This window comes from Octopus bimaculoides, chromosome 22, assembly GCF_046866305.1.
Source record: "Octopus bimaculoides isolate indiv1 chromosome 22, ASM4686630v1, whole genome shotgun sequence".
Taxonomy (NCBI): domain Eukaryota; kingdom Metazoa; phylum Mollusca; class Cephalopoda; order Octopoda; family Octopodidae; genus Octopus; species Octopus bimaculoides.
The window spans coordinates 1,753,613-1,768,897 of NC_142949.1; the positions used below are offsets into that span (position 1 = coordinate 1,753,613).

A 15,285-nucleotide genomic window follows, 5' to 3' on the forward strand; every position below is an offset into this window, starting at 1 on the left:
CCTGATATGGCCGGTTTAAATGCTAAAGGGTAAAGGGAATTTGAACGTTGACTGAAAACATTCAAATTCAACACACGGCAATAATCAGCTTGTAAGGGATATTTTCTGAATGACACCCTGCGTTCTTTAAAACAGAATAGAAGAACTTAATGCTTAATTATATCGTAGACGGAATATAATAGTTCGGATTCTTTGAACGACATGTATCATAGTCATCCAGTCTCCAAGCCTTGAGAATTAAACAACAGCAAAATCTTCTTAAAATGTGAAACTGCAAAGTAAAGTATAAACAAACGCCTCGCCAAAACACCGATACAACGACCAAAAACAAAACTCAGATTTTTTTATGGATTGATGTAATTCTTTATTTATGACTCTAGTAGAATTTGAAGGATTAATAACAACCATAAATTTGCTTTATTCTAAATTAGGATAATTAAACAATTAACAGTCTTCCTCTTCCTCTTCCTCTACTTGCTTTCTCTTCTTCAACAAATGATTTTTTACTTCCATCCGAAATTAAAAATAACACAAAATGCTGCCGGCATGTATGTGATGTTTGTTTATGTTTATTGATGTTGTTGGTGACGAGTGTTTGAATTGATAATTCGTGTTAGTATTAATAAATGTAGTAGCATTAGTAGTTGTTGTATTAGTAGAAGTAAAAGAAATATTACTAGTTTTTACTATTGTTGTTATTGTATTTTGATATGCATGTTTTGGGGTTTTTTGTTTTGTTTGTTTGAGCGTTACTGAAGAAGACTTGTCTTTTCAAGTAAACTAAACTGTTCTGATATTGTATCATCGTTTGCCGCAGCAGACTTCTTATCACGTGACAACAAGTTGACGAATGAAAATCTATCCAAGAGTATCATCACACCGGCAGTTCGCTCCCCAGATGTTACATTTACAGACAAGGCCTGAACAGCAACGAGCGTCTGGTCTCTTCGAGCTGGTCGTGCACGCCATTTGCCATTTTGAGCAGCTGTTCTTGTGTGACTTACTTTTTCCTCTGTAAATAAAACGAAACAAATAGAAAGAAAATATTAAAAGAAAAAAAAAACAGTTTTACAGGATAAAAACATAACAATATTTACGGGTTGGTAGCACGAAGCGGTGATGTGAAGGAATACAAGGTTACTACCAGTTTATATATCCTTGGGGTTGATAAGAGAGATTGTCGCACTCTCGTGATATTCCTGTCATCGTAAAATGACGGGTAGCGCTAACCGGCGTTTGATTGCAAACCAATTACCGGTTGGCAGCGATAAGACGTGATACTGCAAGAAATGTTCTGTATGACAAAATGCAATGAATGGCTTTCTTGCGGGTTCAAATATGCCCCAAACATATTTGAACTAATAATAACCTTGTATTGAAATATCTTTACAGGACAATAACATCTTACCAACTCAATTATTATTAATTTACAGAAAGTATTCGGCAAGTAAAATTTTAGGAGAGCTACCGTAGAATAACAACCTCTGGATACCATGAATGAATGGTCTCAGGTTACAGCACATGTCTTATAGGTACAATTGTTTTAGGCAAGACAAAGCTGTGTGGTTAAGAAGCTGCTTTGAAACCATGGATTTTTTTTTACAGTCCCACTGCGTGGCATCATGGGCAACGAGGAACCGCATGATACTGCATGGAATCGAGGGAAATTGTTATTAAATAATACATGTAACTCATATAAAATGTGTTTAGTGCCATGTTCTTTCATTTGCCCGCATCGTCATATATGTATGTATATATGTATGTGTGTGTGTGTGTGAGAGAGTGTACGTGTGTGTACTAGTACTGTGATGTTTAGCTCAATCAGTGAAGTAATGTACAATGTTGTTTACATCAGAGTTAAGTAATTATTCATAAAGTAATTAATTTAATTAGCTTGTTCTCTTTATCAAATGCCATCCATGTTCCTTGATAAAGGTGCCTATACATAAAAGTAAATATTTTTCACATCTAATTACATACATGCATAATTCCGCATACTGGAAGAAGGACAAACCCACCATTTTGCCTTTATTGAGTCCCAGATTGGAATATTTCAATTAAACACTAAATTTTGTTCAGTTTAACATGTTCAGAGAAATCAGTATTTCAAGGGCTGCGAACAGGCAGAACCGTTAGTGCGCCGGGAAAATACTTGGCATTTCCTCCGCCTCTACGCTCTGGGTTCTAATTCCGCCGTGGTCGACTTTGCCTCTCATCTTTCAGGGTCGATAAAATAAGCATCAGCTGAACACTGGGGTCAATGCATTCAACCTCCTCCTTCCCGCAAAACTGCTCGCCTTGTGCTAAAATTTGAAGTCAGTATTTTGAGCGGGTGCCAGGAAGTCGGGTATGGACTGTATTCACTTTGTTTTAATAATAATCTCCTGGTTACTTCAATATTTTCAAGAAAGATGTGAGAACATGAACACTAAGAATGAAATCAAAATATAAAATTCGGCTAGATAAAGAAAAATGGGGAACGAAGCTTAAATCTAGATATATCAAAGAGGCAATAAAATACACACATTGATAAAGGTAGAAGAATTCAATAACCGATGACGAACGCATCAACGTATCGCGAAGCAAGATAAAATCTGTAAACAAAACAGGATTGCTGAATATACTAAGAAACATAAATAGAGAGCCAAATATCGGAACGGACATAAAAATATAAACAGTTGTCCCAAAGAGGAAGACGATCACACTAGACGGCTGAAGTAGACTGCAACAAAATGTATAAAGATGAAGAAAATAGAAGAAAATTAAAGTTCAGAAATGACAATATTATCAAAGGTGAAGTACTGTTAATGTATTCGAAGATGAAAAAAGCTAAGTATATAACCATTTATTGCTAACAAAGAATAAGAAGAAATATAAATAACGAGGAAGATAATCGTAAACAAACAGCTGATATTATCAAATATAAAAGAACAATATAATACTAAATATGTAAAACTGTGTATAAAATAAAAACATAAATGCAGAAAAGCAAAACCAAATACGAATAACTATCCTTCGATGAAAAACTAACAATATAGCAAAATATGAACTACGAAGTGTCAAAACAAATCTGAAGAACCAAAACTATAAGAAAATATTATGAATAACAGAGCCAAAGATGATGAACCAAGAACACAAATAAATATGAAATATTGATGGATTGAGACAAAGACAAGGAATTCGGAAAATAAACAAAGATGACCCACCTATAATATAAGCGAAGCTAAATAACAAAGAATATGAGAAAAGATGAAGATCTAAGAATATAACCAGCGATTGAGAATTATCATCAAAACTGAATAACAACCATACAAAGATGAATAGGCAAGAATGTCACCAAATATGAACATCGAAAGAATATAACCAGAGTTGAAAATCTTAGAATATAGTGAAATATGGAATAATTATATGCATAACCAGATATGAAGATGTATAAGCACACACGAGAACAAACGACATCACTAGGCACTGTTGTGTTCTTTCTTCTGTTTTCTCATATGTAATTTTGTTCTCTCAAGTTTTTTTCTCACTCGTAACACTGCGGCCAATCTCTTGTGTTCACTTATCTTCTTCGTCTTTTTTCTCTTTTCCTTCATACTAATACTTCTCACTCTTCTTTCTCTTTCTCTCTCCCCACTGACTGTGGCCAACCTGTGCACCTTTCTCCGCTACTTGCACTCTACACCTTTCTTTTACACCATTCCACCAACTTTCCCCTGAAAAACGAATAGTGTCTGAAACGTTAAGGAGAGATTCCATTTCTTCTCAGACTTTATTCTAATAACGCCTTTGTTAGGGAGTTTCTTCTGGTTTCTCTTTATTACTTTTCCTCGACCATTACACACACACACACACACGCACGCACGCACGCACGCACTACGTCGTATGTAAACAAACAAGTTTGTTTTCGGAGCGTTGAAATGTATTGTAGAACAAGTAGAAAGATAAATTTTATTCAACGCGTAGATACTGAACAGTATATATAAATAAAGGATAAAATCCTTTTTTAAAAAGCAGAAAATTTCTCGGCAACCGAAAATAAAGCGAAAAGATAAACGAATATATGAACGCCTCAACTGAAACGAAATCCAGATTGCATACATTGATGCTTCTAGTAACTCACTTGCAAGGCCTCATCGCATATGAATTAAACACCGTTTTGTTATTTTCCGGTGAATGATGCATGGGAAGACGAACCCTGGCAATTACTTCCAAAAACCATAATGAAGATACGGATGATATAGCGTGATTTTTTGATTACTTATGTTCTTAAAAGCATTTATGGTGGAACTCTACATAAGGAACGTCCGTCATCGTGTTTAATACAATTAAAACTTGTCGATAATACATGATGAGGAAGAGAAAGAGTAGTTTAGGAAGGGAAAGAGCGTGGTGGTGATAGTGAGGCACGTTCTGTTTTTTAAACCTATTAAATATCTTATCGTTTATTTAAGGGAAAAATTATGTGAAATGCTTACCGGTTATTGATTCGTAAAAATCGGCTCAATTTATCATAACGAACAGCACGACGATCTACATCAGAAGAATCCCTGTGAAAAAAATAAAGTATAAACAAAAAATCAAATCAAATCAGATGAGAGAAATAGATAAGAACACAAGAACATATATGTCTATGTAGTTATAATGTTGAAAACCATAATTCTAATGGAATTATCAGTTATTTTTATGTGCGTACGTATATTAATCAGTGTTTTTATGTAGAGGTGCACACACACACACGTACACTTACAGACACACACACACATATATATACATATATAGACGCATTTACATACATATAGATGTGTATATATATATATGTGTGTGTGTACAGGCGCGGCTGTGTGGTAAGAAGATTGCTTCTCAACCACATGGTTCTGGGTCCAGTTCCACCGTGTGGCACCTTGGACAAATGTCTTCTACTATAGTCTGTCATCACACACACACACACACACACACACACACACACACACACACACACACACACACACACACACACACACACACACACACACACACACATATAATGACACACATTCAACAGGTGCGTTATCAAATGCCTGGTTTCTAAATAAAACCCGTCTTATTGGATGAAGATTTAATAGGTTTTCAAGTAGATCCGTTCAAAATTTCGATACACCATCGTTGAATCCACCAACAACGCCTTTATAGTTGGCCGCCAGCAAATTTTAATGATAAACCTCCTTGAATATTTGTCTCCCAAGGGAAAAAAAAACAATAAAATTAACAACATTATATTCCCCCTACACAATTTCATGACGAATATACTTCTTACCTTTTATCCAAACCTTCGTAGTCACCTTGTAACAAGTCATCGGCGATAAGATCATCTGGAATAGATTAAAAAAAAACAAAAAAACATATGCGATTAGTTTTCGATTTACCAAAGTATGTATAGCAATATATGAATGTACACTCCAGGAATACTTCAATAACCAGAGAAGGTTGTAAATATATCTGTAGAATGCTTGGAAAGAAAATGAAGGAGACTGATTACGTCTTTTTATTGTTTACACGTGTTTAAATAAATGCCCACAGGCCTTCTCTTTGGGTTGACCGAAATGCTTTTGCATCCCTTGAAGCCAATTAATTGTTATCATTATTATTATCATTGTTGTTATTGTTGTTATAATCACATTGGGAAAAATTCTTAGTGGCATTTTGTCCAATTTTAATTTTTTAATTCAAATACTGTTAAGGTCGACTTTGCCTTTCATCCTTTCGGGGTCGATTAGAAAAAGTACCAGTTGAACACTGAGGTCGATGTAATCGACTCCACACGTCCACCAAAATTGCTGATCTTGTGCCAACATTTGAAGCCATTATATTACTATTATTGTTGTTGTTGCTGTTGTTAAGGTAGCGAGCTGGCTGAGTCGTTAGCGCGCTGGTTGTGTGTGTGTGTGTGTGTGTGTGTGTGTGTGTGTGTGTGTGTGTGTGTGTGTGTGTGTGTGCATGCATATATTTGTGTGTATAAACCCTTTGGGGCAATGCTTGTCAGCACAATCTTTTGGATTTCTCTGAGACATGGTTCTCCTGGGATATTGTATAGATGTTTCTGACATCCCATTTTTATCATACCTACAGCACCTATAATAACAGGAACAGTTCTTGCTTTAAGATGCCACATTCTTTAAATTTCAATTTCCATGTTCTTATCAATTTACAGATATGGTTTATCAGTGGGAAAACTTACATCTATTAGTCTAGAAGTATTTCCTTCCCTGTCTTTAATAATGATGTCTCGTCAATTAGCCTGGATCGTTCTGTCCGTGTTGACTGGAAAATCCCAGTGGATAGTGACATTTTTACCTTCAATGATTGGCTCAGGATACTGTTCATTACCCGTAAGCAGAAATGCTGACTTTGTTGTGCTTAAATATTTTCCTTTGTAAATACTGTTCTACCTTGTCGTGGCTATTTTTGTTTTCGTTTGGTGTCAGTATAAGACATCCCGAAACGAAATGGTCTCTTGTTTCGTCGAATGTGACGCAGAATATACATTTAAGGTTAGAACCGGTTTGAAGAACGTTAGCCTTATAGTTTTTGGTAAGCAAGTTTTAATCTTGTGCCGCCAATTTAAAACCTTCATTCTCTGCTTTCAATCCTGAACTTGTCAGTCACTGATGGGTTGCTACTCGATCTACATCAGCATTTCGACTTTGAAGAATATACTGTCCGTGCAGGGGCTTTTGGTTCCACCGCTCCTCAATTAGTTTCTGTCCGTTCTTTTTTGCAATCGGCTTGATCCGTTTTGATCGTTTGGTGACAGGGGTTTCAGATTCTTCATCTAATTCAGCGCCAATGCCAAGTCCCCTTGCGAATTTGCACAAGGCCTTTTCACAAAACATTTGAAGAAATACAACAAATAATAATAATTTCTACTATAGGCACAAGGCTTGAATTTTGGTGGGAGCGGGCTAGTGGTTTACAGTGACCCCAGTACTCAACTGGTACTTTAATTCATCGACCTCAAAATGATGTAAGAAAGAGTCGCTCATATTGAAAGTTGAACTCAGAAATGCCATTAAGCTGTTTTTATTTCCTACGTGTTAAGGATTCTGCAAGTTCGCCGACTTGGCTGCTACAACTAATAATGAAATTGTGATAGCGACAACAACAATTATGTTAACGTTAATAGTAATAATTTTCATGAAGGTTTACGGTTATATAAGGTGAATTATGCTGAAAGACTAATAATTTGCTACGTTGATTGAAGACTGAGACCTAATGGAATATTATCGAATGTCTCGCATTAAACAATTTATCTGAATTTTCTTTTTGCTTTTTTGTTATTTTTCATTTTATTTCCACTTTTAGTTTTTCTATAAATATTGTTTATATTCAGAGAAATAATATGAACATGTAAAATACAAGCAGACGTGGTGTATAGCTTGGAGTAGCTTTGATTGATGGCATTAATGTGATATGAGATGTCACGTTGCTGAATGTAGTTTTCTCGAATCAACTCCGCTATCACTACATACACATATACACATGCAAGCACGCACACACATACATACACTTTCTCTCCCACTGTTATCAGTTTGCTGAACTAGATTGAACACTCCATAACCTAATGAATTCAAAGCTAATATGCTTGGCTTTCGTGACCAAGACATATCAAAATATCTACCCGGATAATAATGGCGACGTTTATATGAATGTATATCTAATTATATACAACAATGCAACAAATTAAATGTTGAAACTTGGTTCCGAGTCAGTCAAATCTGGCGATCAGTCACGATGCTTGCTTGCAATATCAAGCTCCATCCCACGCCAGACGATTTTTCACCCGTTCAGTCAGAAACGGAGAAACCAATGGGTATGGTTTGTTGGCACTCCGTCGCTTACGACGTCGAGGGTTCCAGTTGATCCGATCAACGGAACAGCCTGCTCATGAAATTAACGTGCAAGTGGCTGAGCACTCCACAGACACGTGTACCCTTAACGTAGTTTTCGGGGATATTCAGCGTAACATAGAGTGTGACAAGGCTGACCCTTTGAATTACAGGCACAACAGAAGCAGGAAGAAAGAGTGAGAGAAAGTTGTGATTAAAGAATACAACAAGGTTCGCCACCACCCCCTGCCGGAGCCTCGTGGAGCTTAAGGTGTTTTCGCTCACAACGCCCGGTCTGGGAATCGAAACCGCGAGTCCGCTGCCCTAACCACTGAGCCATTGCGCCTCCAGAGGTATGGTTTGTATGTAGTGTATGAGTACCTGAGGGCGGAAATGACTAAGTATATCATCAAATTAAGCATCTGGCCTGGGCTCTTGCAACACAACGCAGTCACGTGGTGATGTTAGGCGCGATAACGGATTTGAGTTTTCTCAGCTAAGAACACAAAGGGACTGCGAAAGCGTGAGATACAGACACTCGCTTCTCCGGACCAAAATGTAAACTAGAATGCTAAGTCGTTAATTATTGGCCACAAATATATATATATAAAATGTCTTAAGGTTAAGCTGGTTTCTATGTATTTCCCTGGAGAGAAATACATATTCCTATGGAAAGTATAATTTGTAATCTTCGAAACATGTTGGAAATAAAAGAATTCATTTAACATATGCGTTTTACTCCATTTACTAAATTTATATATATATATATATATATTAATTGTTACATACATTCACCCCCCCCCCCCCCCCCACATGTATGTGTGTATGTTTGCTAATGTGCGTGTATTGGTGCCTGTGTGTATGGTTGTGTACGTATTTATGCATCGTTAACATTTTATCATGCTGAACCGTTAATCCCTACACATCTTTTTATACCAAGACAAAACGTGTTCCCCTACTACTTCTGCTCGTGATCAGAGATGCACATATCGTCAGCCACCAAGAGACATGCTCAACTGGTTAAGGTCAAACAACTGACAAGCAAATCTGTGGTATTGAGCAGAATATTTGCTGTAGCCCATCTTTTACACTGCTCCCCCACTACTTCTGCTCGTGATCAGAGATGCACATATCGTCAGCATTATTATTATTATTATTTTTATTATTTGTCCGAGATAACCAAGAAAAAATGCTTTCTAAACTTTAAAATACAAACATCTGGAAATAGAGGTAACTCGAATGTGGAGCCTAAAAACAGAAACAATTCCTATTATAGTTGGCGCATTAGGTTTGATAAAAAGAAAACATTCAGACAAATAAATAACAAAATCACCAGGACTTACAAGTATATATAAAATAGAGAAAATAGCACCACTAGGCACTGCGCACATCCTACGTAAAACACTTTCAGTACAGAGAACCACAACAAACCACAGCGCATACCCTAGGCACAGAGAGCTGCGACTACTACTACTATTATTATTATTGTTGTTGTTGTCGTTGTGTGCTCAATCACTCATTAATATTCAATACACGACTATATTACCCATTGCGAATTAAGTTCTGTAATTCAATTAGATCCTCTGTTTGGAAGAAATATATCTGAGCAGCGTCTTCTTTTGTCAATGTGGTATTAAGGTTACCCTAATTAGGTTTTAAAACAAAGCAAATAGAAGACTTTAAAATATTGGAAATAGGTAGAGAGTGAAAGAAAAGAAGAAAAAAAAAACAGGAAGCTAAAAGATGGGGAGAGAAAGGGAGAAGGAAAGAGATATAAATTGTAATAAACAAAATGTAAAACTGAGAAATGGAGATAAATATAGAGTGACGGAATGGAAATCAAGTAAATATATATATCTTATGTCTGCAAATTGTTTTCTTTCCGAACATGGCTCTCTTCAGCATGGTTTTGACTGCGACGGCGTCGAAAATCTTCGTCTTTTGGAGTCGCCAATATTGAAGATTCATTCTTCATCACACTACAAATAGTTGGCAATTAAATGAGCTCTTTCCGATCTCTACTACTACTACTACTTCTTCTTCTACTACTACTACTTCTTCTTCTACTACTACTACTACTACTACTTCTAGTAGTAGTGTAGTGCTGTTGCACTTGTTATTGTCACTGCTACTGCAGTCTCTGACTTTTACAATTTGGCTGTTCTGATCTGCGGAGAACTGGCTGTTCTTTACAGCGGATGAATAATCCTCGTCCACCATCTTTCTTTTTGAAACAAAATCTGAGGGGCGAGTTTACTAAATCAGATCCAATTTGCCCTTAGGGCTACAGATGGAGAAAATCTAACCAACTCCCTAAGGTCCCCGTCACTTTATCCCTGTAACAATAACAAATGTCTAATATATAATTTGTCTAATATGTAGCAATATGGAAAACAACAATCTCATGGGAGTGATGTGCAATATATAATAATAATAATAATAATGCCCAGGTGCAGTACCAGGCTGTAGCTCTATATGGATACCCTGATGCATACCAAGCAGTGGCTCTCATTGCTTCTGATCTGAATTGATTGGAAGTGTTATCATGTACAAAATTTTGTTTTGGTATAAAAAGATGGGCCACAGCAAATATTCTGCTCCATACTACAGATTTGCTTGGCAATTGTTTGACCTTAACTAGTTGAGTATGTCCATTAGTGGCTGACGATATGTGCATCTCTGATCATGAGCAGAAGTAGTGGGGGAGCATCATAGCCATGTCTTGAGAGGAATTCTTTGGGGTTTGAATAATTCACCTTTGGAAACATGGGTGATTTGTTCATCTTTCAACAAACATCATTCAGGGAACCATTGAGCAGGATGGGCTACTCAACCTGAAGAAAATTCTAATTGGGACCCACCTACAACGTCATGCGCTGTTCATCTTGATATGAGATCACCCTTTCAGGCACATACGGTTGTGATGCATGTGCCTGGTGTACCCTTGTCAGGCGGGTAGTCATGATGGGTATACTGGGCCTTGTATATTTTACCCAAGTGTCACTTTGTTGGTATGCACTGCTCTCTCACTCAATAATAATAATAATAATAATAATAATGGTTTCAAAATTTGGAACAAGGCCAGCATTATCGGGGGAGGGTGTAAGTCGATGAGATTGAACCCAGTGTTCAACTGTTACTTATTTTAACGTCTCTGAAAGAATGAAGGCAAAGTCGATCGCAGTGGAATTCGAACTCAGAGCACAACGACTGACGAAATGCCAGTAAACCTATTGCTGGCAAACTGTCTCCCTCTCTGTATATGGGCCACAGGCCACATCTATTAACATTCCTCTGAGGGCCTTATCTTTTGCGTGAAACGCATCTGTAGCATACTGTCTTATCTTTTGCCTCTGTTTTTTTTTCGGGAGGTACGAGAATTGCAGCCTTACCCCACTCAAATTTAATGATGTCTTTCGCTTTTGACTGTTCCTGTGTTTTAGCATCGACTGCGATGGCAAAAATTTCTCTCTTTCTGTTTGTTTCATCAGCAAACCTTTTGTTTTTGTTGTCGTCGTCGTTGCTGTTGTTGTTGTTACTACTCCTGCTGGGGATGTTGGTGGTGATGAGGGTGTTGTGGCCACTTACACCGTTGCTACTCTCACTGCTAGCGTCACAGCTATTTTCTTCCACTCCGCCTTCAATTGTAGGATTATTTTGCCGCTAAAATCCGTTGCATTATTAACGAAAACGCTATCTCTACTACTACTACTGTCATCTCCACCGCTGCTGCTGCTGCTCCTGTTGCTCTTTCTCGCGTTGTTGTACCACTACTACTGTGGAGGCACAATGGCCCAGTGGTTAGGGCAGCAGACTCGCGGTCATAGGATCGCGGTTTCGATTGCCACACCGGGCGTTGTGAGTGTTTATTGACCGAAAACACCTAAAGCTCCACGAGGCTCCGGCAGGGGATGGTGACGAACCCTGCTGTACTCTTCCACCACAACGTTCTCTCACTCTTACTTCCTGTTTCTGTTGTGCCTGTGTTTCAAAGGGGTCACCCTTGTCACACTGTGTCACGCTGAATATCCCCAAGAACTACGTTAAGGGTACACGTGTCTGTGGAGTGCTCAGCCGCTTGCACGTTAATTTCACGAGCAGGCTGTTCCGTTGATCGGATCAACTGGAACCCTCGTCGTCGTAAGCGACGGAGTGCCAACAACAACAACAACAACCACCACTACTACTGCCGCTGTTGTTGTCCCTGCTCCCTCTGCTGTTGTCGATGTTACCACTGCTGCTGCTGCTGCCAGGTCAACTTTCTACTTTTCTCCCTCCCTTTTTTGCTCCCCCTCTCTTGTATTGTTTTCAGTAACTGAGGAAAGGTGGGGGGAAATCTTCAGCAGTCACTAGACTTCTAGAAGGGGCACGTTTCTCTTAACTCTTTCAAGATGCGCTCCGCCATCTTGTTGAACTGTGTATGATTAAACACCCACCGAACCTAATTAGTGGGCCCAATATATCCTCGCAAGGGGGAAAAAAAAAAAACACAGAAAACGACAAGCAGATTCCTGGTATCTCTTTTAACAACTTGGAGCGAAATGTAAAACGAAAAGGCGTTACCAAACTGGTGTAAACAAATGTTTTACACTAATCTTTCTTGAAGCGTTCGAAAACACGTCCGATGTATTCCGCAGGAAACATAGCAGCAGCAATAATAATAATAATAATAATGATAATAATAATACTAGGAATATTATTTTTTGTTGTTGTTCTTGAGGATATATAAACAGCGGAAAGTTGTTTTTCGCATACAATGTATTATAACCGACTATAATAAGTGGTTGACATTTCTCACCATTTGAACAATACATAATTTATACAAATCTTGTGTTATTTCCCACGCATAAATATTCATATACAACGTAGTCAGAATACGAATGCTTGTGAAACGATTGAAACTGATATTACGGATTAGGTTGTCATCTATTTTCCTCTATAAAAACAGACACCAACTCATTCTGTCAGTGATATTTATTTGGTTTTCCCCGCATCTATGAATTATATATTATGGAATCACAACATTAAATATCAGACTTAATGTGTAGCTAACCGCGTATTCGTATTGAAATTCTGCGTAAACGATGCGCCAAGATTTTACTAAATCCAAATTTACTTTATATATAATCACAGATATATTTATTTCGCTTGGGCACTGCGAGACCAATAAGCTGGTGGAGACCTAAAGGTACATACGTTTCAGAACGAAACGTTAGTCGAGTGCAGAACAGAAATAGGAGAACGAGATGGCAAAAGAAAAACAAAAACAAAAAAAAACGAAGTACTTCAGGAAAAATAAAATTCAAAATATGAGTATATGTATGTTTTTATTAATATTTAGCAGAAGTAACAGAGTGACTCGAGGTCCGAGAGTTTCGAGTGTTGATAAGTGCATTAGTAAGAGTTACTATTACTTCTGCTAAATATATATATATATATATATATATACATATAAATTAATTATCATTATTAATAAATTATAGGGTAGCAAAAAAATTTTAGAAATTTTATTTACCACCAGTGGTCTAGCGAGAGTAAAAAAACAGTCAATAGACTGTGTATTATTCATTTAAAATGCAGAGATGCCTATAATAGGACATCTACTCGCTAGAAATAGCAGCAAAAGACTAGATACCACAAAAATTAGGGATAATTTCGAAAGGAAATGAAAAATAAAAACTTTTACCAATCTATATTCTGTACCATGGTTTCAAGCCAATTTTAGTAAGATAAAGATTATATATCTTACAAGGTCGGACTATCGTCAGCAGAAATGACCAGACAACATATGAAGCACGAGTTGAAACCATGGTACAGAATATAGATTGGTAAAAGTTTTTATTTTTCATTTCCTTTCGAAATTATCCCTAATTTTTGTGGTATATAGTCTTTTGCTGCTATTTCTAGCGAGTAGATGTCCTATTATAGGCATCTCTGCATTTTAAATGAATATATATACATATATATATATATATAGTATTAATGAAATAGGAGATGGAATATGTAATAGACTTTGTTGGTGCAAGACATGTTTCGACCCGTTCTGGGTCTCTTCGGGTACATCAATAAAAAGTTTCACTAGAGATTTCTTGAGTCGCCTTACATAGTGCTACATGTTCATCAAATTATAGAATGAGTAAAAACATAGAAAAATTATTGAAACGCAAAAATTTATCTCAATCATTCGACAATGATCTTTATTTTTGAATATTTGTTCCTTTAAGGAAAATAAATTTTTCTTATAATTTCTTCCTTAGCATTGTGTTCTTGTACAAAAACACCCCATCTTACGTTGCTCTGCGATCATGCCCACATCTTGCTAGTGACACACTGTGCCATATTTCTGGCAACGTATATATCATAGAAGGAATGGACTAATGTACAACATAAACCTTTGATCGCTAGAAACACATCATCCGTGCAGGTTGTTCAGTAAGACATTTCAGAACTGCCTTTCTCGGAGTTCGAGAGACAACCATTATTACTACAACTAAATAAAAGCTTGGAATCGCCTTTTATCAATATATTCGATCGGAAATGTCCTCAAAGCTGAGCAACAGCAAAACGAAGAAGACGACAACTGCAACAACAAGCAACAATAACAACAGCATCAATCATAGCAACTGCAAAGCAGTCTTGTCTTGGATCTGATGACTGCATCCAATGAAAGGAAAGGAAAAAAAGAAAATGTAATAAGCATGTTAATTACAAATATAGTCGTATTTAATCCTTCTTCATAATCCTTTAATGCCGTCTTTCACGACGGAATTCATTGAGAGATTATCTTCAAGGTGAAATAGTGATAAAAGATAATCGTGTAGTATCTAAAATTCTTAACACGAACTTAGAGTTTTGCTCTAAGATAAACCGGTAATGGCTTGTCTACAAACGGCATTATACTACACTACTTGCTATTCTGACATAAATATAATGAATAATTTTATTTTGTTTTTTTTTGTTTTTTTTCCATATTTCATTTGCTGAATTAATAAATACACAAATCATAATAAAAGAATGAAAAATGTAATTTTAATTTCAGCCATTTTTTCGTTTATTTTTAAGCGTTGGTTTGTTGTAAGCCCCACGTTTGTTTTGTCGTTATAGTTTCGTTGTTTTTATTGGTGGTGTTTTTAGTTTTCGTTAAGCACCAGTCTTTTTTAATAGAATAATTCTATAATCAAAGGACAGTCTAGTTACGATAAATCTCATTTTGTATTTTCTTCAAACATAGTCCATCAAGAAATGCATTTTCTTATGGTCAGATTGTTTTCTTTTTCCTCAACCCTTTCCTTGTCCAATGCTTTCTTATAAGCTTGTCCTAAACGTCTACTATTGTTCTCATACTTTCAGTTTGTCTTTGTTTCATACATCCTGGCTAATATCTTTAATCTTCCACTTGTTTCAGTCACCAGACTGCAGC

The 15,285-nt window shown here is 36.8% G+C and overlaps 1 protein-coding gene across 1 annotated transcript in view; it reads right to left on the bottom strand.

Annotated features, from left to right (window-relative positions):
- Positions 1–339: 339 nt before the first annotated feature.
- The window catches only part of LOC106867751 (uncharacterized), a 63,269-nt gene continuing 48,323 nt past the window's right edge, over positions 340–15,285 (bottom strand). Inside the window, exons 3-5 of the mRNA XM_014912714.3 lie at positions 5,297–5,351; positions 4,479–4,550; positions 340–1,012 (exon numbers count right to left, since the gene is read on the bottom strand). Coding sequence (XP_014768200.1) covers positions 859–1,012; positions 4,479–4,550; positions 5,297–5,351 — 281 coding nt within the window. The 3' untranslated portion in view covers positions 340–858. The remainder of the gene's footprint in view (positions 1,013–4,478; positions 4,551–5,296; positions 5,352–15,285) is intronic.